Here is a 24,277-nt window from a genome sequence, read left to right on the forward strand (position 1 = left end):
AAACTTCTAACTTTTTCGTCACATCGTTCTAATTTCAATCAAACTTTTAATTTTGGTGTGAAACACTGAGATTTGTCGCGTGTTGACTACGACTAATTTGGGCAACAAAACAATAAATTTTTCTAGGGAGTTAAAGAAATGATCAGTATCAGGCCGTGGTAGGCCCGATACTGATTGGTGGCCCAGATGAGTGGACGCACGGCACGATAGGAAGGTGGGCTCTGCTTCATGGGCCGGAGTGTTCAAGGGGCTGCACCCTCTGTTTGGCGACAAGACCTTACTCTACCGCAGATTTGAGTATAATCCAAACGATTTTAAATTTTGAAGTTTGATTTTAAGAGTACTTTTCGTGTCCCTTTAACCTACTCCCCCGTTTCAAATTATAAGTTGTTTTGGTTAAGCTTGACCAAGTTTATAAAAAAAATTAGTAACATTTGCAACCCAAGATAAATGTATTCAATTATTGATTTAATAAAATTAATTTGGTGTTACAAATATTACTATATTTGACTACAAATTTAATTAAACTTAAAGCAGTTTAACTTTGTCCAAAATCAAAACGACTTGTAATCTGAAACAGAGGGAGTATCATCTTTATAATCATGAGAGCGGAGCTGTACGATAAGAGTGAAGGAGAAAAACTACTCTTAGGGCCGGTTTGGTTTGAGGCCTAAATTGGCCTTATCAATATTTGGCAATTTTAACACTGTTTAGTATCTATTTGGTTTGAAGCCAAATTTTGGCATGCCTAAGAAAATAGGCCATTTCAATAGTTAACTTAGACTATTTTGGCTTTAATCCAAACACAACTTTGCCTTGCCAAAATTAGCCATGCCAAAACTTGCCAAAATTTGGCATCGACAAAAATTGGTAAGGCCAATTTAGATCACAACCCAAACCAGCCCTTAAAATCATTTTCTAAAAGATCAAAATCAGCTTTGGCCCATAATCCACTAGGCAGCAGGTGACCATCCTCACGTTTGCATGAAGCTTTTTTCAACTTTCGCTCAACTTTCTCTTTCAAAGTATCCTGCTACAGTAAAACAAGAACATGCAGGAAACTTCGGCAGCTGCAGCAATTAAAAGTTGTAGGGAAGGAAACTTCAGCCCCCTACGGCAATTGCTCAGCAGATCCTCACCACATGTGAAGATAAAGCAGCAGCAGCAACAATCAATCCCAATCACATTCTCATGTGCCCCCCTCATAGGATGTTGCACCTCACCAGTCTATTCATGCCTCCTCATTTCATCATCAATAGTATATTAGTACTAGAAGTATTAACACTTCACACATCAAAATTTACACAGGAACTACAGTTTGCAGCACAGAGATTTACTGAAAGGAAAACGAAATTGCATCCGATAAAGCAGGTTCAGATAATGCTACAGAACATTACATAGACAAAAGTAACCATATCCCTAACCTGACTTACAACTGCTGAACAACTAGGGTATGTGGCTACTAACATCTGCAATAACAGCAGGAAGGAATACTACCATGCACCTAAGTCACAGAACATCTACAACAACTTTCCTCATTCACTACCTCTTCTTTTTTCTTCGTTTTCGCCCCTCTTTTTTTTGTTTTTGGATTTTTCTTCTGCCGCAGCACGCTGGAAGGGGAACAAACACTCCAGGGTGTCTAGCAGCCGCCGTCTAAACACAAGGGCGTAAGACGCAATATGTACAACAGGTCACTCAGCACAGCAGGTCAATGTTGGGAGCCTGTGCCAGTAAGCATGGTCATCTTGAAGACCATCAGGGGAGCAGCTGTTTATACCCATCCATAAATCCCAAGGGAGATAAGCAGGACCAGAGCCACAGAGAGAACCAGCCAAATGATGTACGATGGGAATCCCCTCTTATTCCCTGGAGCTCTCACATGTGAATCAAGAACACCCTCCTCTTCCTCCTGCTTGTTCTCCTTGTCGCTTCCCTCTGCTGTCTTCCGCAGCCTCACAACAGATTTAGCATTTGCTGCTGAAGCATCTACATGTCAATATATCAGATTAGCTTACGAGAGAAGGAACGGTAAATCACAAATTTTCTGGATGAAATATTTCAAAAGTGGTATTACCATGCTCCTTCTGGTCATCCTCATGGCAAGTCCCACCTTCAGCCAAGGTACTTCCTGCATTCTCTTCAATCTGGCAAGAACAACGTAAGAGAAAATTAGCGTTTCTAAAGCAACAGAACTTTCAAAGCATGCAGTACATAATCAGCCTAGAGTTCTTTTATTTATTTTTTACAAGAAATTAACCAGGATCCATTAGTAGTTCATGACAAAGGAATTACCTGCATTCTGGTACAATTAATAACAAACTGGCTATGGAATATAAAGGATTTAACTTATTCCCATGGAACAAGAGTGCATTAGTTTAAGGGTAATATAACCCACCTCAGGTTTCTCCATGGTGCGTTCACTTTCACCTTCATTTATGATGCAACTTGATGAACCATCAACGCTAGAACACGGTGCTGCATCAAGGTTTGATTGTAGCCGCACCCTTTGCACTGCAGCACCCTGTTGAGTAAATGAACTAGCTGAGCTAGCAGTTGGAGCTTGGCGTCGTCTTAGGATAGTGATACCCGTTGACTCAGCATCATCTCCATCAGAAAGCAAGCTTGCATTTGGAGCTTGGTGCTGTCTTAGGATGGTAATACCCGTTGACTCAGCATCATCTCCATCAGAAAACGAACTTGCAGTGCGTCGCCTCAGGATAGTAATACCCGTTGGCTCAGCATCATCTCCATCAGAAGGCATATCCTTTTCTGCAGTTGACTCCTCAGGAGCTTCATTCACATACTTCGAAGTTACAACAATACCTGGTTCCTCATCTTCACACTCATCTCTAGTCATGCTCGCATCAAAATCAGGAGATAATGATTCTGATAGTTGTAGCATGAGCCTCCTATTTGCAGTGCCCTGGTTTGGAAATGCGGAGTTCGGCTGTAACGGCCAAGACATGGGAAATCCAGTCCCCTGGAGGAATGGTTCGTTGCCCCATACATTATTCCTCGCGTTTGAATCGTCCATGCTGTTGAATAGATCTTGCAAGGATTCAGCACCAGAGTCCATGGAGAGCACATCCTGGTCGGTGCTATCATAAGGCAGCAATGGTGTGTCCTCATACAGTGCACTCAACTGGGGATTTCGGTCATCTGGCCAGAAATCTAAATTTTCCAACCCACTCAGATCATCCATGAATTCACCCTGCAAAGGTTCCATGGATAATAAGAATTAAAAACAATAACTATAACCTAAACAGCAGGTGCAGATTAGGGAGAACAACATTACCTGCATCACCCCATGGTTCTCAAACTCAGTTGGTATGATTCCAGTGTCCGAATCATACTGAGCCTTTGATGTTGTTGATGAATGCTCATCTGGATCAGCAATGGTTTGATTCAAGAACTCCTCCACTGGATCTCGAGGATTCATATTGCCATCAAAATTACCAATGGCTCCTAGAGGGAAATTATTGAAGTCTTCATGTGGTAGCATGGGTGCAGAAACTGTGGCTAATTCATTATTATCATGGATATTCTGTTGTGAACCAATCAGCTGAGGGAAAGCACCAGTTGAAGGGCTAGCCTGCTTATATCAAAAGAATCACGCAAACAATTAGAAGGAATTCACACCTTGGAAGTTAACTGGCTAGAGAAATAAATCAATTATAAAATGATCATACAAGTTTAATAGACCTACAAGCAACTTTACTGACCTTAGCTCCTCCATCAAGCCCATGATGAGGCATGTGAGAGATGTTTACTTCATTTGTTGTCGCGTTATCAGTTCTGTCTGCAAGCCACCTTGTAATTGGCGCAGCTTGAGCCTCAGTTAGAGCAGGCAAATCAATTGGGCTTTCATGCAGAGCAGATTCTGGAGATTCCCTGTTTAATGGTGTATTTCCGTCTTCAATTGGTTCCATGTTATCAGGAGTTGAACGAGAAGGAGTGGGTGAGTATCCACTTCTATCCACTTCATCCGGACTGGGTCGCTCAATTTTCTCCTCTTGCTTTCGGAACAGCCGGTAGAGAACGTAACCTCCCTGAAAATACAAATACGAATACTAAGATACCAGAACAGAAACATCAGATGATTATGTCTCTTTTTTTCCCAAAAGATATTTGCAGTGTTCATTTGACATTCTCATTTGCTGTAAACTCACAACCGAGCTGTGAACTGTGAGCATACCTATATATAACAACATCGTCGCTAAAAATCTTGACATACTGATCATGAACTTGCTGAGAAAATAAACCTACAAAGGAAAGCTACAAAACAAGGTACTAGCACTATCGCATACCTGCTCACCGGACTCAAACTCCGGCTCGGTGGTGCGGTACTCATGCATGATCCACCCAGTCCGCTCACCCTTCGGCGCACGCCCCCGGTGGAACACGAGCGTCTTCTTCATGCCAATTACTTGCTGCTTCTTCTTGTCACCCTTGGACCTGATCACCCTGTCCTTCCCGGTGGCCTTCCAGTACCCGGCCTCCGTCGCCCTGTTCGACCTGCTCCCATTGGGATACTTCCTATCCTTCGGAGCGAAGAAGAACCACTCCGGATCATCGGAGCGGATCAGAGACTTATCTGAACGCACCCGCCACAAAATCAAGAGGAACACGCGTCAGAAATGGAATCTTTCTCAGAGTTTGACAGGTCGATTAGTAAAATTTGCATCCACGAAGTCAAAGATTTGAACCGCATCACACCAAACAGCATCTCGGGTATATTTTAATAAAGGATTAAGGCATTTTTAGCGGAGTTCGAGGGAATCGCATCAAACTAGCATCCCCATGGGGAGAAAAAATTCCTCACGGAGAAAGATGCAAACCACAGCAAGCAGCAGTAATCTGCTCATCAGAATCCCGCCCAGAAACCACCGAGATCCAGCAATAAAGCAGCATAAACAAAAACAAAAGAATCACTGAAAGAATGGCCAAAAATGGGGGAAACCCCAGTAGTGATCAAACCAAAAAAAAATCCCCAAAACCACACGGCTACAGTTATAAAACCAAAAATCAAAAAAAGCAAGAAACAAAACCCAAACAAGAAAGAGCAAACCAGAGTGATTTCTTCAAAACGAATAAAACCAAAAACGAAAACACGCAAACGAGCACAACCCCCAAGCTCTCCATACCTGGAATCAGCCGCAAACCACACCCGATCGAGACAAAAAAAAAACAGCACAAATAACCCCAAGCAACGAAATTCAAACCAACCCTGCAGCAAAAGGAGGACTAAAGCAGAGAGGAAGGAGAAGAAAACTCACCAGGGAGATCCCACGGCTCGCACTTGCAGACATCGATCTCGGGGATGACCTCGGCCTCGCTCCTGATCTGCCCCGTGATCTTCCCCTTGAGGTAGTGCCTGACGAGCTCCTCGTCGGTGGGGTGGAACCTGAACCCGAGCGGCAGCTTCTTGAGCTCCATCACCGTCATCTCCGCCCTCTCATCCACCTCCCCCAACCTCTCTCTCACTCTCAAGATCCGATTCGCGGTCGCCGGGAGGGATATACTTAGCGGCGAAGGAAGCGTGGGGTGGTGGAGTGAGGCGATTTGGGGGGAGCTAGGGTTTGGTCGGAATTGGGGATTTTTTAGGGGAGGAGAAGAGGAGGAGACGTGGTGGGGAAGAAAGCGAGTGGCTTTACCGCGTCGACGACTCGAGGGGGGATTTGCTTTGCATATTCCTCTCTCCTCTCCAATCCCCCACTCCCGCGTACGAGCCTGACCCCACGCTCCGTCGTAATTTACGGGAATTGCCACTGCCGGTCTGTGGGGCCCGTCCTGTCAGTGGCAGACGGGTGGGGGGCTGGGAGCTCGTTGTCTCGTCTCACCGGAGTACCGGACGCCTTTGGAGTTTGGAGTGAGTTTGGACTTGTTTGGCGAATTTTTGGTGACCATTTTTTGGATTCGTATGGCTGGATTTAAAATGACTAGTACACATTTGAACCACTGGCTGAGTTCATTTCCTTCCATTTTCCAGCGCACCTCTCTCGTTTTTCACGCACACATTTTTTAAACTGCTAAATGATATTTTTATTAAAAAAATAGATATATACATAAATTGCTTTAAAAATATATTAATTATTTTTTAAAACAAATAGTTAATTATTTAATTAATCATACACTAATGAGCCGCTCGTTTTGTGTGTAAGAGAGATTAGCTAATTATTTAATTAATCATACACTAAGTCGTGTTGAGCTCTCTATGACAAAATGAAATACTCCCTCCGTTCTATAATATAAGTCACGACTACTTTTTTTTATGTTTCATAATATAAGGCATGTATGCATACATACAATTAATTAGGACATCATCTCCATTAAATTATTACTTTTTTAAATCCTCCACCCTCAAGATCTCTAATTCTATTGGATGCATGCATTATATTTATTAGGGTGATCCAAACTAGGAGATAATAATAATTGTTTCTTGGTCTTTGGATTAAGGGTGATTGTGCCTTATATTTTGGAACGGAGGGAGTACTGGGAAGTGCCTACTTCACATGAGAAAACAAAGTTCTAGAAGCTTTGACGAATACTATGCCAGAGCAGCAGCCCTAAGCTTAATATTCTAAGATTAAGACATTAATTTCAAGGCTAGGTCCTTGCTAATATCAGACAAATATCTACAATTACATGAGTTGGATAGTTCAGTTAGGTTAGCTAGTTGACAAGTATTGCCAAGCGTTTCAGACACTCCTTTCTCGGATTCAACAGTGAACCAAAAACAGATGAGCAGAAAAACAGTGTGTGCAAGTGGCGGAGTGCAAAAGTCTTTGGATTGTTCTTCTAATCCTAGTGTGTTTTTGACTTCCACGGTCTAGATTTGCAGCAAATTTGGAAATCGTTTTGACATCGAACTGCCCTGAATTAGACGCGCACTAAGCTACTGCTACTACTACGGTCGTTCACAGTTACCATCAGTCAAGAGACGAAATAATGACTTTGATTTGCACGCGACAATTCGACATTGTGTCATGATACACGTTTGCTGTTTAAACTTCAAACATGAAACATTTTTACCAAAGTCTGTATATATGAAAAAAAAGCGTGGAATAATTTCCCAGCTTTTTCTCGAGCCGTTGAAAGCTGTTGAAAGCTCATTGTCTCAAAGCTCAAACCGACAGGCACAACCAAACAATGTCGGCTCATCCTCTTTAAACATCAAGCTAATTATTATACTAACAAAGAATCGATCACTTTTATTTAGACAACACTTTCATAGTAACATTCTGCTCTCGTTCTTTAAAAAAAACATGAGCATCTTATAGCTAATATTCTCGATCACTGAAGACAATTGAGAGAGAGAGAGAGCAAGAGAGAGGAAAACATCATCTTAAGTTGGGCTTCTTAAAGCAGGTGGCGATCGATCGAATTTCGTCCAAATTTGTGAAAGTTGGAGGTGATCGACACGATGACGAAACATAACAAACAAAGCAAATCCTGAACATGATATGGCAGATACTAGTCCTAGAGTAGAATTAGAGCAGGTACAATAGCAGGCTACTATTAGCCAGCTATAAACATATTTTAATGAGATAAACGATGAGAGAAAAGAGCAGCGGGCTACAGATCTATAGCCAGCTGTAGCACGGACTCCAAAACACACGGTGTGTATGATAGGTGGAATCATATATTAATAGTATAGTAAGCAGCTATTGTATAAATTGACTATTAGATTGGCTATAGATGAATTGGAGCTAGCAGTGTGCTGTACTATTAGCCTTCTCTTAGGACAAGTTAAGATGGGAGGTTGATGGTGACAAATGATTAATTAGTGGGCTTCAATTCCCTCCATGCTTTTAAGAAGGCTTTTCTTTTTCATCCGGGCCTTTTTGCTTTTGATTTGACCCAATTAATTATGAGCTCCAAAAAGGGCCATGACAATATGACATTATTCCCTCCCAAGGATCTGTAGTGTGATCGTTGTGCAACAACCCTCGTAATTCCGCAAAGTTTTTGCAGGTGATATTCTGATCAGATTCGCATTTCTCGTGCCGTTGCATATTGGACTATTGGAGTATTATTTATCAAGGAAAATGGGTGGTAACTTTGTACCCAAAAAAAAAACTCCGTAAAAAATTTAACTGAAGAGAGTAATTAACGGTGTAGCGATTATTGTATGCATTATGTGAACATTAGACAACCATTCAAAACTCGTATTCCTTCGTTTTATTTGCATATAAGTATATTTAGGATCTAAAATTAGTTGCGCTAAAACTAATATTTAATGTATTTTGATAGTACATTTGTTATGTGTTAAATATTTTGTTATAGTTTTTACTCCCTTCATCCCAAAGTAAGTATAGTTTTACACTATTCACGTTCAACGTTTGACCGTTCGTCTTATTTGAAATTTTTTTATGATTAGTATTTTTATTACTAATAGATGATAAAACATGGATAGTACTTTATGTGTGACTAAATATTTTTAAATTTTTCACAAATTTTTCAAATAAGACGGACGGTCAAATGTTGGGCACGGATATCCACGGCTGCACTTATTTTGGGACGGAGGTAGTATATAAATTTGATTTATAATACTTCCTCTGTTTTTTAATAAATGAATTTTTGTGACATGTTTAATCAGTGACAGACAGCCTAAGGCGTGGCAATCGAGGACGTGGCGAACCTGGGTTGGGAAGAGAAGCAGCCGCCGGCGACGAGGACGCGACGAGAGGACACGAAGCACAAAAATAATAAAAAAGAAAAGCGGAGCGATGATTGGTGGGGAGCGGGCAGTGCGCGTGGGGACCCACTCCTCTTGATCTTGTGTGGGACCATACGTGTCGTCCCCGCCGTCCGTTTCCCATCGGGCGCCGCTTTGCCTTTTTTGGCGCCGTACTAGCAACGTAGAGGTACCCCATTTGGTAGTAGTAGACTAGTATACGACTATACGTATACGGCGTCGGCGTACGAGAGGAATGGTGGTGTGCTCGATGCCTTTTTTTTTTTTTTACTGTGGCTGCTTTTGGCATTTGGCATTGCCAATTTCTTCTCTTCTCTCTCATCTTCATGTTCATGTTCATCTTGTTCGCAGGCAGAGTCACGTGATGGCAAAGCAAAGCAAAGCAGGGGCAAAACCAAACAAGCGCATCACCAATTCACAAAGCGATGGATGGATGGATCAAAAGCAGGGAGGAAGGAAAAGGAGAAAGGGACGGGTGAAACACAGACAAGCCTGCCTCAGGCAAAGCTTCTTCCACAAGCTGCCTTCTCTTCTCTTCCTTTCTCATCTCTCTCTCTTTTTTATCTCTCTCTAGTCAATCTTTTCAGGCTGTTCAGAGTTATCATTTCAAATCATGCTAATTTTAATAAAATTATCAAATATGTGCATATATACATCTAATTTCTTCTCAAACTTTGATAAATACGTAAGAGTAAGAAATTCTGCCAATAGTACCAACTTACCAGAATGTGGTACTTCCTCTGTTTTATATTATAAGACTTTCTAGCATTGTCCACATTCACATATATGTTAATGAATTTAGATATATATGTTTAGATTTATTAACATATATATAAATATGGGTAATACTAGTAAGTCTTATAACATAAAATGAAGGGAGTAAGGTTTATTTTGGTCACAATCTAAACAACCCCTTCGTCTCTCACTGACAATCTTATCCCTTCGCTTATGCTTACGTTTGTAAGCTAGAATTTAAATTTTTAATTTTGAAGTTGATTTTTTTTAAATCATAGTTTATTTTTCAGTATTTATTTTTAAACGTTAAAAACACACATATATATATATATATATATATATAAAAGTTTTATTTGTAAATTAATTCTCGTTTACAAATATATACATTTTAACTTATTCCACCATAAAGACATGGGTACTGATGTAGGGATTGGGCCGATGAGATGAGCCGTGGTGGCGCCATAAATAAATAATTGTGTCCCACTCCGGCTGAAGTACTATTTATTGACTGCGTGCACTGTAGTACTGTGCTGTGGGCGTGCAAGCGTGGAGTGGGAGTGTCGTTTTCGTGTCTGGGCTGGGCATTCATTCGTCATGATTTTCAGGCTGCACACGGACTAGTGTACTGCGTGTCACGGATGGATGGATCATGCATTGTGATTGCGGGGCGCTCCAATTATTGCTTACCGTGCCGTGCCGTCTCACCATTGCTCCGTCCGTGCCGCCTCCATCGGAGCAGCGCACCACCAAACGTGAGCTTTCAACGTGATGCTTTAATTATGTGTTGATCTGTGAATGTGTGCGTAAAAAATGAGGAAGTACAAGTTAAAAAAGAGAGAGTATAATATCGAACACAGCTTAAAACCAGTAGAAAACAACTCCCTCGAATGTTTGTTAGGATGACTTCAGCTAACATCCACGTTGTAGCCTAGGCATACATATTTTTTTTTCTTTTAAAAAAAAATAGAGCGAGGCCCTTGTATCATCCTCTCCCTCTCCTTACTTCTCTACCTCCACCGTCTTCCCCTCCCTATATCTTCTCGGTAGCATCTAGGCGGCGGCGGTCGGCGGGAGGTTGAGGACAGATTGTAGTAGCCAACAGCGCAGCGACAGATAAAACAGGACGCGCGACGGTGTGGTGGAGCAGGCGGCGTGGTGGTTCACCACCTTCGTTGCGCGGATCGAGAAGAGAGATAGGCCACTTTGTCGGGCAGCCGATGCATGGTGATGTTTCCGAGCAACTCTCCCTCATCGCGGCCACATCGTTCGTCATCTCTCTCACACCGCTGTGACCATGTATCTGTCAGAGAAGAGGACACATGACGATGGGGATGAGGTGGATGAGTATGTGCGTAAGGCGTCAAGCCTGTCCTTGCCTTTATCCGACTACAAGCCATTAGTCAACCAGCTCGAAGAGGTAGCATTAGGTCATCATCACCTTACTAACTTATCCCCTCTGCTTAGGGATGAAAACGGAGCAGATAGTTTCCATCCGCTTCAAAGAAGAACGAATACGGATACATTTCGGATAGGATAATTTCTGTATAGTTCGGATACGGATACGAATATGGATATTTTCTCCTGGATATGAATACGAATATGGTATCGAGATTTCTGTCTTATACGGATAATAATTCGGATATCTGGTGAATAGTGCTATTTGGATATCCGTAGAAGCCATGAGACATACTCCATTTCTTTATAACTCTATGACTTTCAATATACCTTTTTAGATTTTAATAGTAGTTTATCTCTTAACACTAGTCCACACTATTAATATTATTTAAATTTTTAAAAATATTTATAAATTATACTATATTTTATATAAAATGAGCTAATTATATATGTTGATATTTGTTTCTATTAAAAACTGAGTTGGTTTTCATGTTCCGAGAAAAAATTGTTTCCATATTCGTGTCCGATCATATTCGATTCTTATTCATATTCGAGATAATCCGTATTTTTTTCGTATTCGAGCTATCCATATCCAGCAAAAAATATAAAAACGAATATGGCATGAGCATTATTCGTCCGTATCCGTTCCGTTTTCATCCCTACCTCTGCTTCTTCCAAAGGGGTGCACTTGCCTTCTAAAAGGCCACGTGAATGGCACGTAAATAAAAACCACTAATCAATACTATTGAGAAAATCATTTTGCATGGTTTTAAGAGTTGGAGAAGTCGATATACTGGTTTTAAGAGTTGGAGAAGTCGATATACCAGGTTTTATGGTTGAGGGATACGGATCAAATTCACCCAATAGCTGAGGGAGTCACCATGGACTTTTTCCTTGATATGTACTACTACTAGAATGATCCTCCCACGAATGAGCCCAACACTTGCCTCTTTTTTTTTCTTGTTTAATATCACAGAGCTTTTCTGCTATGCGTAGCTCACTTCTTTTAATTTTGGACCGGAATTTCTCGCCGGCTTGGCCTCGACCAAAAATACACAGATGTACTCCCAAATTTTTTTTAAATTTTTCTTTAAGATAGTAGAAATGTTCTGTATCCCTGGCCTCAGTTATAAGACACACAAGTACACAACTATGCAAGCGAAATACACAGACGTACTCACAACTTGTTTCTTGTCAAATACAGAAATTAAAAACCAATTCCACCATGATTTCTTAACTAAAAACTATTTGCGGCCCTGCCTGAACTGTCATTTAGAGAGTTGCAAAGAGTCATTTGAGGTAGGCATTGTTACAATTAAATTATTAGGATTGATCACTATGACTTTTATCCTACTGTTATTTTTTTGAATTTTTATCCTACTCTTTTAAGGGTAAACCACACATCCTAATATTCTATAGTAGAGCAGTTTGGAAAATTAACTTGTTCAACGAAGAGTCGTTAGCATAGTACAGCATACTATGCTTGAATTTAAGATGAACAAGCCAAAGGCTTCAAAGACTCTGAAAGCTACAGCCAATGCATGTGCCCATGTCAAGCCATCTTAGCGTTCAAAGCCTGACGAAATGAGCGAAAATTACAGTAATACTATATATAAATGGCTCCAAGCCAAACGGCACTAGCTACAACCACCCCTGATTATTTTTTTGAGGACTACCACTCCTTGATTATCTGATGGATTAAGTCGCCATCAGGGTCGCAACAACAACGGGAGATTCCATTTTGGTCAGATCCGATGCTTCGTGTGTAAGATTCCACTGTTCACCTGCGCCTATCACCACCATACACCTACCACTGTTGTGCTACAGTAGAAGCAAACATCAGCCAGCCACAACATTGGACTGAAGTATTTCTCTTCGTGTTGGGACCAGAAGAAGTGAAAGATACTGCATATTCTCAAAAGTAATTTTGCAGTTGGAAAAGATACTCAGAACGAGATAAACCATTAGTGTATAATTAATTAAATATTAATTATTTAAAACTTAAAAAACAGTTTAATATAATTTTTAAAGCAACTTTCTTATAAAAAACTTTTGTAAAAAAAACATAGTAGTTATTCTCCCAATCCATTGCTGCCGAACACAGCCAGTTTCATTTCTGTTCTATATTTTCACTAGAACTAATACAAAGGGGGAATGCTTTGAGCGTTATTGAATACATTGCTTGGATCAATTGTCGTCTTGGCGCTGACCAACCGATTGAAATTGTTCCTAAAATATGCCGCACCCCAAGAAGATCTCGCACGCGCCATTGCTTCCATAGATGATCCACCCATGGGGTGCGTCCAGTTGTTGGCGCCCAAGTCTAGATCTAGATAATTGACATACGCACCACGGGGATCCTTTGACACATGGGGGGTCATATACGTGTACAATGATCGGAGCCATATGATGTACTCATTAGCCCTAGCTTGATCCGATTGGCCCCAATATACAGTATACTGAATACTGTAGAGGATGCCAGCTCGATGTGGGAATGGTGTCGCATTGCTCTTGATTCGAGCCATGGCACCTCCATAAGGGTCAAGTATGATGGACCCCGACGGTCCAGCTGATAGGTATCGGACGATCTCAACCATGTCATGTCTCGAGATTGGTGCCCTCACATAATCAGACTTACTCTTGGTGTACGAGTTTGTTCCAGGCGACCGATTTGATAGGTCAGAGACCGTGCCAACATTGGCGAACTTGGCCGTTGACTCGACCCAACTCATCTCACTTAGGTCAGACTCAGTGACACCTAACATTGGAAAGCTTTGGCTCAACACTGATAGGGTTTGTTGTTTTGTTCCTAAAACTTGGCCCTCAAATGAGATAGAGACATTACCATCTGATGATCCAGTAGGAAAATACACTGAGAGATAGAACTCGTCAGGTAGATTGGGCCCTACATGCTGCCACCAATGAACCAACCCAGCTATGTACTCGACCGGTCCAGTACGATCAATAATGAACATGGTGATGTTGTGAGGAACCGGCACGAGCCGGAGCTTCCAAGCATACACCACACCCCAGCTCCCGCCACCGCCACCACGAATTGCCCAAAAGACGTCTTCACCCATCGAACTCCGGTCAAGGACTCTCCCATTCGGGTCGACGAGCACCGCATCCAGTACGTTATCAGCGGCGAGCCCAAATTTCCGTGATAGCAACCCAAAGCCACCACCGGAGATGACACCACCTAAGCCGATGGTGGAACACGACCCGCCCGAGAAGGCCAAGGACCGGCTCGACTGTCCCACGGCGTAGTAGAGCTCACCTAGAGTTGCACCGGCCTCGGCCCATGTTGTGGCCGAGACCGAGTCAACCCGGACACGGTTCAGGTTCATGAGGTCGATCACAACGAAGGGGACATGGTTCTCTGTGGTGTATGACAAGCCCTCATAGCTGTGCCCGCCGCTACGCACACGGATCGCCAGTGAACTATTGCGCGCACATAGTATGGCTCGCTGGAGATCCTCCTTTGACCCGGGAAGGACGATGGCTGCCGGCCTGGTGACATCGGGGAGCGTGAACCGGAGATTTCTGATGGAGAAGTTGAGGGTGGTGTTGTAGCTTGGTGATGCAGGGAGGGAGAAGTTGCTGACACCATGGATGGCAAGGCATGAGGAGAAGCTGCTTGCACTTGCAGCATCATGAGCACTGGAGCAAATGCTCTGATGAAGTGATAGGAGGAGGAAAACCAGGACAGGTGAAATGGTGGGACTCATGAGAGATGGGGTGAGATTTGTTTTGGTAGTGAGCACACAGATATATAGCTGTGTTTTGTACAGTTTGCAGATTGCTTTCAGGGAAGACTTTGACTAAACCACCACTACAGAATTGAATGGTCCAACTTTTGTGGCTCTGGAAATTGCTCTCATGGGAGTGGGCTCAGTGGTGGCAGTTTTGTAAGCATTTGTGTGGAGAGAGGAGGGTTAAAGAAGTTCTGAAAATCCTGATGTGCTTATGCATCATACTAGTGCGTGTTAAAGAAAAACTCTCTCTAAAATCTGTTTCATTGTCTAATGAGCTTGCTGTAACAAATCAAGGAATATTTGTCAAATATGAGAGAACATTTCTGTCAAATATGGTGAATAATTAGCTGAAACTAAAGCATACGCAGCCTGCTCACAAGCTCTGAAGATGGCATACACTTGCAGTATGGGAATTATTAGCACTGGAACCTGGAGAGAACAGGACAATTTTCAGAGAAGCAAAGTTCGTGTTAACTTGCAACTCTGAAATTTTCATGTCATGTGTTCACAAGTCATTGAATTAAAAGTTTGAGAAGTGATTAAACGATTGATATGGTGGCGATGCACCATGCCTAGTACTATACATCTGAACATAACACCTCACATGAGTTTGTTTTGATCATCTGTCATCTCAGCAAGTTATGTTATTCCCACCATTTCTGCCAAAAGGAAATGGTTGTTGGTTGAGCACTAGAGGTTGTGGCATGCAGTAGGAAGAAGCAGAGTTCAAGGGTTGCTGCTGTGGACTGCATCATGGCAGGGAGGACCAACAAGTGGAGGATACAAAGAAAGCGAGAGATATGTGAAAGCTTAGTAGACACATCTGAAGGTCTTCTATAGATGCTGCAGGTGTTGAAAATTAAAATCAAATCATAGTAAGTCCAATGCATTAATTTTGTCAAGCGGTTGAATTTTCGCTGCTAGCAAGGGAAGAATCTTGACAAAACCCACCACATATATATATATAGTTGTTAATTTCCGATCCTGGAAGTTCCAGATAAATTTGATGTGTGGTAACGTAAGAGGATTTTGAACCTTGTACAAAACCATCTTAAACATTAAAATGAGAGGAGTTCAACTGGTTAGGTTTATAGAATCATAGTGATGAAAACTGCCCTCCTAGACTACCAGTTAATTACCTTACTATAATTCATTAGGATGATAATTGATTTCTGTTAAGATGAAGCTAGCTACAAGCAGAGAGGAGGAGATTGTTTTCCTTTTTAAAACAAAAAGAAAAAGATAAGTGTTTTTTTTTTGTTATACTTCGCTGCTGTTAACTTTTGATCATTTGTCTTATTAAAAAATTAGTATAAATATGAAAAAAAAAATACAAGTCACGCTTAAAATATTTTTACTAATAAAACAAATCACAACAAAATGAATGATATTAACATAAATATCTTGAATAAGACGAATGCTCATGCTTTGATCATGATCAAATCAACTAAGTTAGGCCGTGTTTAGTTCACTACTAACTACCCCAAACTTCCAACTTTTCATCACATCACATCACATCTAAAACTTTCCTACACACGTAAACTTTCAACTTTTTTTTTCAAACTTCCAACTTTCCCCAAACTTCCAACTTTTTTCTGGAACTAAACACACCCTTAGATATTTATGACCAGAGAGTAGGTTTTGTTTCAATGGGACTTTTTTTTTCAAAAATTATCAATATATTAGTTTTATAGATTTTTTTTAAACACAGACAACTCGTTTAACTTAGTTAATTTATTCGTTTTGATCCTCAATATATTACAGGCAAAATTACAGTGTATCAATCCATAATTGAAGAAAATGTTTTTGATCATCTCTAAGTCTAAATAAATGTAGACTTAGGTCTTCCTTTGAAAGCCCTCAATCAGCTGGAAACTGTAGTCTCAACACGAGACTACGTGCTCTCCTAATCTCCTTTCGCTATTCTTGTTGCTGCAAGACATTTTCACCCTTATATTTTTCAAAAGAAGAAAAGGAAGAGCTCGTAAACTCGCTTAATTATGCGAAATGCATAAAAGTGTTGAAGCATTTACTTCCCAGTTTGCAATATTGCAGCCTATTCGAAAACAATTTAGTTTATTGAGCATGTGTGTGAAGAGACCGGGTTACTTGAAAAGGTTCAGAAAAAAAAAATCCTAATGTGCATGTGTATTGTACACGATTCATTTGAGATGTTATGATCAGACTACTAGCAACGTGTGCTTCTGAGGATTTCATTCTGTATGATCATACATCTACGCTGTACTATAAGTATGATATTTCAATGGATTATATGTAAGTATCTAGTATATTTAGCGTTGGTTACGAATTACGACCCGGATAACATCCAGAGAGTTTCAGAGTAACATGCACTGACATTGCATATTCATGTTATTAATTGATCAGAAATTCACCTATCAGTAATTCATAATACATTGCCTGTTCCCTCTAATACTGTAGAGGAGGAATGCTCTGTGCATTGTTGAACACATTTTCAGGATCAATCATTGTCTTTGCACGAACCAACCGATCAAAATTCTTCGAGAAGTACCTTATACCCCATGATTTTGCATGAATCACCGAGTTATTAGAAGTTCCATCTGTAGCATTCCTCCAGTTGTTCGTGCCCAGATCGAGGTCCAGGTAGTTCACATACGCAGCCCGAGGGTTTTTAGACACGTGGGGAGCCATATACGCATAGAATGATCTCAACCATCGAATGTACTCATCTGCTCCATCATTATCCGACGCCTTCCAGGACACACTGTATTCAATGCTATACAAGTATCCAGCCCGGTATGGAAATGGTAACTTAGAGCTCCCTATTCGAGCCATTGCGCCGCCATAAGGGTTAAGCTGGATGAACCCTTGTGGACCGTTCGATAGATATTCGATGATCTTGATTGTGTCTTGCATTGAGATTGGTGAATGGACATAGTCCGACTTGCTCTTGGAGTAGTGCTTTACTCCAAGTTTTCTATCAGTAAGATCAGCGGTTGAGTTGAGCCTAGCAAACTTGGCTGTCGATTCGATCCAACTCATCTCAGATAGGTCTGGCTCGACAATGCCTAACTCTGGAAAAGTGTGATGTAGCACTAACATGGCATATTGTTTTGGTCCTAGGACTTGGCCGATGAAGGACATGGCGAAATTACCATTTGATGTCCCTGTTGGGATGTGAACCGAGAGGTAAAATTCATCGGGCAGATGTGGCCCAACAAATTGCCACTTATGCATCAACTTGGCAGTTTGTTCTAGTGGTCCAGTTCTATTCAAGCTGAACACAGTGATGTTGTGTGGAACATGGACGAGTTGGAGCTTCCATGCATACACTACACCCCAGCTCCCTCCACCACCGCCTCGAATGGCCCAAAACACATCATCACCCATCGATCCACGGTTCAAGGCATTCCCATTTGGGTCCATCAAAATTGCATCCAACACGTTATCAGCAGCAAGCGCAAACTTGCGTGATATTAGACAAAAACCTCCACCGGATACAAACCCTCCCATGCCGACCGTTGAGCACGATCCAGCCGAAAATGCTAAGGACCTATTCGACTGCCCTATTGCATAGTATAACTCACCTAGGGTAGCACCCGACTCGACCCAAGCAGTGCCTGAGACCGAGTCAACATGGACTCGGTTGAGGTTCATAAGGTCTATGACAACAAAAGGGACATGATTTTTCGCGGTGTATGACAAACCCTCATAGCTGTGTCCGCCGCTACGCACACGGATCGCCAATGAACTATTCCGTGCACATAGAATCGCTCGCTGGAGATCTAACTTGGAGGTCGGGATGATAAGCGCAGCTGGCTTGCTAACATCAGAGAGCGCAAAGCGGAGGTTTTGGATGGAGGAGTCAAGGAGTGTGGTGTAGCTGGGAGACAGGGGAAGGGAGAAGTTCCTGACTCCATTGTAGAGTAGACAGGAGGAGATGTTTGATGGTGGTTGAGCACTAGAGGTTGTGGGATGCAGTAGACAAAAGCAGAGCACAAGGGTTGCAGCTATGGCATGCATGATGGCAAGAGTAGCTAAGGAGAAAGTGATAGATATGTGAAAGCTAGACATATGTTAAGGTGTTTATATAGATGAAGAGGTGTGTTGGGATGGATCGGTCTGTTAAGCCATCAAAAACATAATTAATGTTGATGCTGTACAGTCTAATGAGACTGCTTCCGGAAGTACGCAAATTTCAAGAGTTTAACGCATTTTGTCAAAACTGCCAGTTGAATTTTTGCTCCTAGTACAGGGGAAGACTATTGACTAAGTCTACTGCTTACCTTGTTAACTTTCGGTTAGAATGTTTTAGATGCAAATTTTATATGTGTTACATGTTTTTTTTCCTTTTTGTCCTTAACCTCGAATTTTAATAAAGTGTTTTATACACAACTCTAAATAATTCACCAAAACTGAACTGCACATTTGACCTTTTGCTAAAAATTAAAGCTCTTATTTGACGACGTTGAGTCATCGACTAACACCAGGGCGTGATTTCAACCAGACATGATGGCGTTGACGTACACCCTAGTTAATGTCTGAGGAATTTTTTTTTCTGGGAAACTCAATTTTGCTAAAAAAAATCAATTGGATTGACCATTCATAGTTGCTGGCAGGGGCGAAGCCAGGATAGATGGTCACCGGGGTCACTATTAATTAACGATCCTAACAATTGGCTATAGCTTCTAATAATTTTAAGGCTATTGTTGTAGTAGTGGTTACCTTTTACATATCAGGAGGTGTTTAGATCTAGGGGTGTAAAGTTTTGGCGTGTCACATCGGATATTATATAGGGTATCACATGGGATGATCGGGCAATAATAAAAAAAACTAATTACATAATCCGTCAGTAAACAGCGAGACGAATTTATTAAGCCTAATTAATCTGTCATTAGAAAGTGTCTACCATAGCACAACATTATCAAATCATGGAGCAATTATGCTTAAAAGATTCGTCTCACAAATTAGTCGCAATATGTGCAATTAGTTAATTTTTTAGCCTATATTTAATACTTCATGCAGGTGTTAAACGTTCGATGTGATATGGTGTAAATTTTTTGTGTAGGAACTAAACAGGGCCTTAATACAACCACATCATTATTGTACTATATTACTATATTTGGGAAAAGAATATAACAACCTCTTATATGGTGAAAATCACCTTTGTTATATTCCCCCAGGCCCATGCCTCATGATCATGTAACTGAACTTGAAAAATCAAACGTTTATATTTCAAAACTCTAATTTCCTCAAATTCAGACTTGAGAGACTAGGTTCAACCAAATTGTGATGATAATCAAGAAATAATAATAGGATTAGTTGGCTACTGGAGCAATTAATCCTAAATAAGGGCCACTTTATGAGCGCCAGTCTAAAACATATATGTATATCTATGTAGACTGACATATAATCACAATTGCTAACTAATTTTCTATTTGCTAGCTGATAATAGTATCGTTCCTTGCCACCAGTTGAGCTTTAACGAAACAATCACCAGGGTCTAGTGTTTTCTTTGACCGGGGTCATAGCTGTAAAATAGAAAGGAGTATAAGGGACTCAGAAGGAATCATCGGGGTCTACTGACCCCAATAACTTGCTATAGCTTCGTCCCTGGTTGCTGGGGATAGAAATGAAAAGGCTACAATATGTATGCTGAGAGACCAAGACTGTAGTAATTTTAGGCCAAAACTTACAAATCAGGAATGCAAATTTAACGGATTCAGAGTTACACTTCAAATTAGACTTAAGAAAATATGAAAAATCGTATGATGAAAGTTTTTGCAATGACCTTTTAACTTTTATACCTACCCGAACCCTAAAAAAAAATAAACGCTGGATGTGTTTGTTTCAACGACAAAGGATATAAAGTTATCATTTTCCGAGCTCATGTTTCCCAGATCGTTAAATGTTGTGTTTTTTGAAAAAAAATTATAGGAAAGTTGCTTTAAAAAATTATATTAATCTATTTTCTAAGTTTAAAATAATTGAGTGGGCCAGAATAGCTCTGCGGCTTGTATGCGGGCCGGGCCGTTTGAGTGGGGCTGGATCTGTGTAAGCAACATTTCTGATGGACTCGATGGGCCAAGAGTGCTTTCGTTCGTAAAAAAGGGCCGGCCCATCATGTGGGGGAGTATCATCAACTCTGCCTTGTGTTTATTCAGAAAAGGCAGAACGATCACAATTTACAAATGACAAGAACCAGATTGAGCCTGGACATCATGAAAAGAAAAAAAATTTGAAGAGATGATAAAACTTGTTGAATTGTTGCGAATTTGAAGAGATGATAAAACTTGTGCGAATTGGCATATAGTTTCACAGCACTTTCCTTCTGTTTTGCAATTTGCATGGCATCAAAGCGAATGAAAAAGAATATACGACAGAATATACGGTCCAGTACGTTCTTCTAGTTAATCCACAAGCTTATCATTGTTTCAATTTTTTTACATATTTGATATGACATTGATCATTTCACAAATGGAGGCAAAACCTAACAATCCAACCTCTCATTTTCTGCCGTATCTACCAATCCAAATCACAATTCTCCCCAAAAGGAACACGACTCATCCTTATGGGCAGCACCACATGAAAGCAACATGCCCAAAATCAAATCAAAACACACGCCCACATTAGCAATTTTGTTTGTATGTTCAAACCTAGCTATCATAAGTTTTGTCCTTGGATGCAACCTTGGGTGAGATGCCACGTGGAATCCTACGCATCCTCCGACTCCCAAGTGGAGGGATACTCTGCGCGTTGCGAAATATGTTGTCTGGGTCGATGATAGTCTTGGCACGTACCAAACGATCGTAGTTTCCCAAGAAGTACCTCTCGCCCCAAACACGTGCCGCCTCAACTTCTGGGTTAGGGCTTCCATCACCTCCATACATTCGAAGATTAGACCAATTGTTCATGCCTAGATCAAGATCCATGTAGTTTATGTATGCAGTACGTGGGCTATTCGGTACATATGATCCCATAAACTCATAAAATCGGCGTATCCAGTCCATATACTCCTCTCTATGATCATCATCATTTGCCGTCCATTCGATCAAGTATTGGATACCATGAATATTACCTCTTCTATGTGGGAATGGTAGACTTGCAGACTCGATCCGATCCATCGCCCCGCCATACGGGTCCAGGATAACATATGCTTTTGGCTCCGTTGATAAGAGATCAATGGCTCTGATTAGTTCACCGATGCGCATCGGACGGCGCACATAATCCGACTTGGCCTTGAAGTACTTCTTCTTGTGGAGCACCCTGTCCGTCAGATCGGACACGGAGCTCCCTTGAGGTAGGCCCGAGAAGAAGACAACGGATTCGATCCAACTCATCTCTATCGGGTTCAGATCCGATAACCCGATTTCGGGCAACCTCGCCGTCAGTATGTCGACCGCTTCGTGTGCCGACCCAAGGTACAAGCCTTTGAACGTGACCGAGATGCCGGTCCGGTTCATCTCCGGCAAGCCGGCTCCGACGAACGCCGAGAGGTAGAACTCGTCGGGCAGCCATGGCGCGACGTGCTGCCACGCCGCGACGAGCTCGGCGACGGACTCAGCGGTGCCGGGCCGGTTGACGACGAACGCCGTGACGCGCTCCGGCACCGGGACGAGCTGGATGCGCCACGCGTAGACGGCGCCCCACGTGCCGCCGCCGCCGCCGCGGATCGCCCAGAACACGTCCTCGCCCATGCCGGCGCGGTCGAGCACCCGGCCGTCGGCGGCGATCAGCACAGCGTCGACGACATTGTCGCCGGCGAGGCCGTACTTGCGCGAGAGGAGGCCGAACCCTCCCCCGGCGATGTGGCCGCCGGAGCCGACGGTGGGGCACGACCCCGCCGAGAACGCCAGGGCCGGGCTCGCCGCGGCGACGGCGTGGTACACCTGGCCCAGCGTCGCGCCGGACTCCACCCACGCCGTGCGCGACGCGGCGTCGACGCGGACGCCGTCGAGCGCCAGGAGGTCGACGACGACGAACCCGCCGTCGTCCTCCCCGGTGTAGGACACCCCCTCGTAGCTGTGTCCGCCGCTCCGGAGCCGCACGGCGCCGAGCCCGGCCTCCCGCGCGCACCGCACGGCGTCGCGCAGCTCGCCCCTCGTCGCCGGCACGACCACCGCCGCCGGCTTCGCCACGCCGTCGCCCGCGAACCGGAGGTTCTGCGCCGACGCCCGCAGCGCCGCGTCGTACGCGTCGCGCTCCCGGCGCGCCGTCACGTTCCGCACGCCGGCCGCCGCGAGGCAGGGCTCCATGATCGCGCCGCCACCATCGTCGACATCGCCGCCGGCGCGTAGCACGGCGAGGAGAGAGAGCAAGACGGCCGTCGCGATCGCCATCGCCATGGACGATGGAGGTGGAATGGCTAGCTAAGCTGATGAGCTAGAGAAAGTGTGGAAGGAGAGTGATGAGGTGTGTGGGGTTTTATGTGTACGTGAGCATTGAGCTACTACGTCTTTGTCGCGACGTGGAGGTGATTAGCTGATTAATCAGTGAGAAAACGATGGGTAATTAAATAGGATTAGTCCGTAACTTTGTATTGACCGTCCTCGTTTGATTACGATTAGTGGCCGGCAAGGGGTGGTTATTAATTAGTTGCTATATAATTGTACGTACGTATCTTACATACATGTAAGATATTGAGATGGATTATGGCCGTGTTTAGATTCAAATTTTTTTATACTAAAAACGTCACATCGAATGTTTGACACGTGCATGAAGCATTAAACGTGGACGAAAAAAAACCAATTGCACAGTTTGTATATAAATTATGAGATGAATCTTTTGAGCCTAATTACGCCACGATTTAACAATGTGATGCTACAGTAAACATTTGCTAATGACGGATTAATTATGCTTAATAAATTCGTCTCGCAGTTTATATGTGGAATCTGTAATTTATTTTGTTATTAGACTACATTTAATATTTTAAATATGTGTCCGTATTCTTAAAAAAATTTTGGCCAAGGAACTAAACATAGCCTATATGACAAATGTTTGGTTGATGCATTTAGCTTTAGGATTAAGACAGTTTGGTGTTCAATTAACTGATTTTTGAGTTGCAAACATTGTTGCGAAACCAGAAGTATATAATTGGGCGGGGTCGGTCTGATTATATATTGGTGGGTTTTCGAAGCGGTTTTTAGGACCAGCGGACGCCAAGAGCCAGATACACACTTCGGCCGGCCAAGCCAAGAGCTTAACTATATATCGAACTAAACTTAATCATAAGCGGTTTGTCTTATTACGTTGCTCTATTTAATTCATCTCAACAAGATCAATATTCAATACTTCATCCGTTTCACAATATAAGTCATTCTAGCATTTTCCATATTCATATTAAAACGGATAAAGTAGTAAGCAAAAGTTTTTTTTTTGGTTGAGGGCAATACAAACAAGGAGGATGCATGCGCGTGAGAGGAGTTTATAGCAACACAATTAATGGTAAATATCCGATTGGATGTAGAGACGGTAGAGGCCTGATTTATCTTTTTTTTTTAAAAAAAAAACTACTACCTCAACCCCTAAAAGAACGTTGTTTTAGTCTAAAGTTTTTATGGATAAAAAGTGTCTTTTAAAATTGGGGTCTACTCTAACTCCCTAATACTAAGTCATTATTTTTCTTATTGTTTTAAGCACCGAACCAATAGTAATCCTCTCTCCTCGTTTTTCCTCCTTATTTTTCCCTCTACACATTAATTAATAATATAAT

The 24,277-nt window shown here is 42.2% G+C and overlaps 4 protein-coding genes across 5 annotated transcripts; all 4 read right to left on the reverse strand.

Annotated features, from left to right (window-relative positions):
- Positions 1 to 1,244: 1,244 nt before the first annotated feature.
- On the reverse strand, positions 1,245 to 5,661 carry LOC127781795 (NAC domain-containing protein 14-like). 2 transcript variants are annotated; one of them, XM_052308843.1, is made up of 7 exons: positions 5,280 to 5,661; positions 4,311 to 4,597; positions 3,726 to 4,052; positions 3,299 to 3,595; positions 2,399 to 3,214; positions 2,078 to 2,147; positions 1,245 to 1,989 (listed from the first exon to the last, which is right to left on the reverse strand). In XM_052308843.1, the coding sequence occupies exons 1-7, from the start codon at positions 5,446 to 5,448 to the stop codon at positions 1,775 to 1,777; spliced, it is 2,181 nt and encodes a 726-aa protein (XP_052164803.1). In that variant the 5' UTR covers positions 5,449 to 5,661; the 3' UTR covers positions 1,245 to 1,774. The 2 variants fall into 2 exon arrangements, with proteins under 2 accessions (XP_052164803.1, XP_052164802.1); XM_052308842.1 differs by having other exon boundaries at positions 3,299 to 3,598.
- Positions 5,662 to 12,697: 7,036 nt separating this feature from the next.
- Positions 12,698 to 14,559, reverse strand: LOC127781797 (berberine bridge enzyme-like D-2). The gene has a single exon (XM_052308844.1). The coding sequence runs from the start codon at positions 14,557 to 14,559 to the stop codon at positions 12,970 to 12,972; it is 1,590 nt and encodes a 529-aa protein (XP_052164804.1). The 3' UTR covers positions 12,698 to 12,969.
- Positions 14,560 to 16,933: 2,374 nt separating this feature from the next.
- On the reverse strand, positions 16,934 to 18,588 carry LOC127782922 (berberine bridge enzyme-like D-2). The gene has a single exon (XM_052310203.1). It carries the CDS (start codon positions 18,586 to 18,588, stop codon positions 17,014 to 17,016), a length of 1,575 nt encoding a protein of 524 aa, XP_052166163.1. The 3' UTR covers positions 16,934 to 17,013.
- Positions 18,589 to 20,964: 2,376 nt separating this feature from the next.
- On the reverse strand, positions 20,965 to 22,910 carry LOC127782774 (berberine bridge enzyme-like D-1). Its single transcript, XM_052310042.1, has one exon. The coding sequence runs from the start codon at positions 22,908 to 22,910 to the stop codon at positions 21,222 to 21,224; it is 1,689 nt and encodes a 562-aa protein (XP_052166002.1). The 3' UTR covers positions 20,965 to 21,221.
- Between the last annotated feature and the right edge of the window lie 1,367 nt (positions 22,911 to 24,277).

This window comes from Oryza glaberrima, chromosome 8 (genome assembly GCF_000147395.1).
Source record: "Oryza glaberrima chromosome 8, OglaRS2, whole genome shotgun sequence".
NCBI lineage: Eukaryota > Viridiplantae > Streptophyta > Magnoliopsida > Poales > Poaceae > Oryza > Oryza glaberrima.

Excerpts from the sequence above, each read along its gene's own strand:
- LOC127782922 (XM_052310203.1), bottom strand. The coding sequence starts at position 18,588 with ATGCATGCCATAGCTGCAACCCTTGTGCTCTGCTTTTGTCTACTGCAT.
- LOC127781795 (XM_052308842.1), bottom strand. The coding sequence starts at position 5,448 with ATGACGGTGATGGAGCTCAAGAAGCTGCCGCTCGGGTTCAGGTTCCAC. Across the intron at positions 4,598-5,279 it reads CGAGCCGTGGGATCTCCCTG|ATAAGTCTCTGATCCGCTCC; the intron begins GTGAGTTTTCTT and ends GGGTGCGTTCAG. Across the intron at positions 4,053-4,310 it reads AGTTTGAGTCCGGTGAGCAG|GGAGGTTACGTTCTCTACCG; the intron begins GTATGCGATAGT and ends TTGTATTTTCAG.
- LOC127781797 (XM_052308844.1), bottom strand. The coding sequence starts at position 14,559 with ATGAGTCCCACCATTTCACCTGTCCTGGTTTTCCTCCTCCTATCACTT.
- LOC127782774 (XM_052310042.1), bottom strand. The coding sequence starts at position 22,910 with ATGGCGATGGCGATCGCGACGGCCGTCTTGCTCTCTCTCCTCGCCGTG.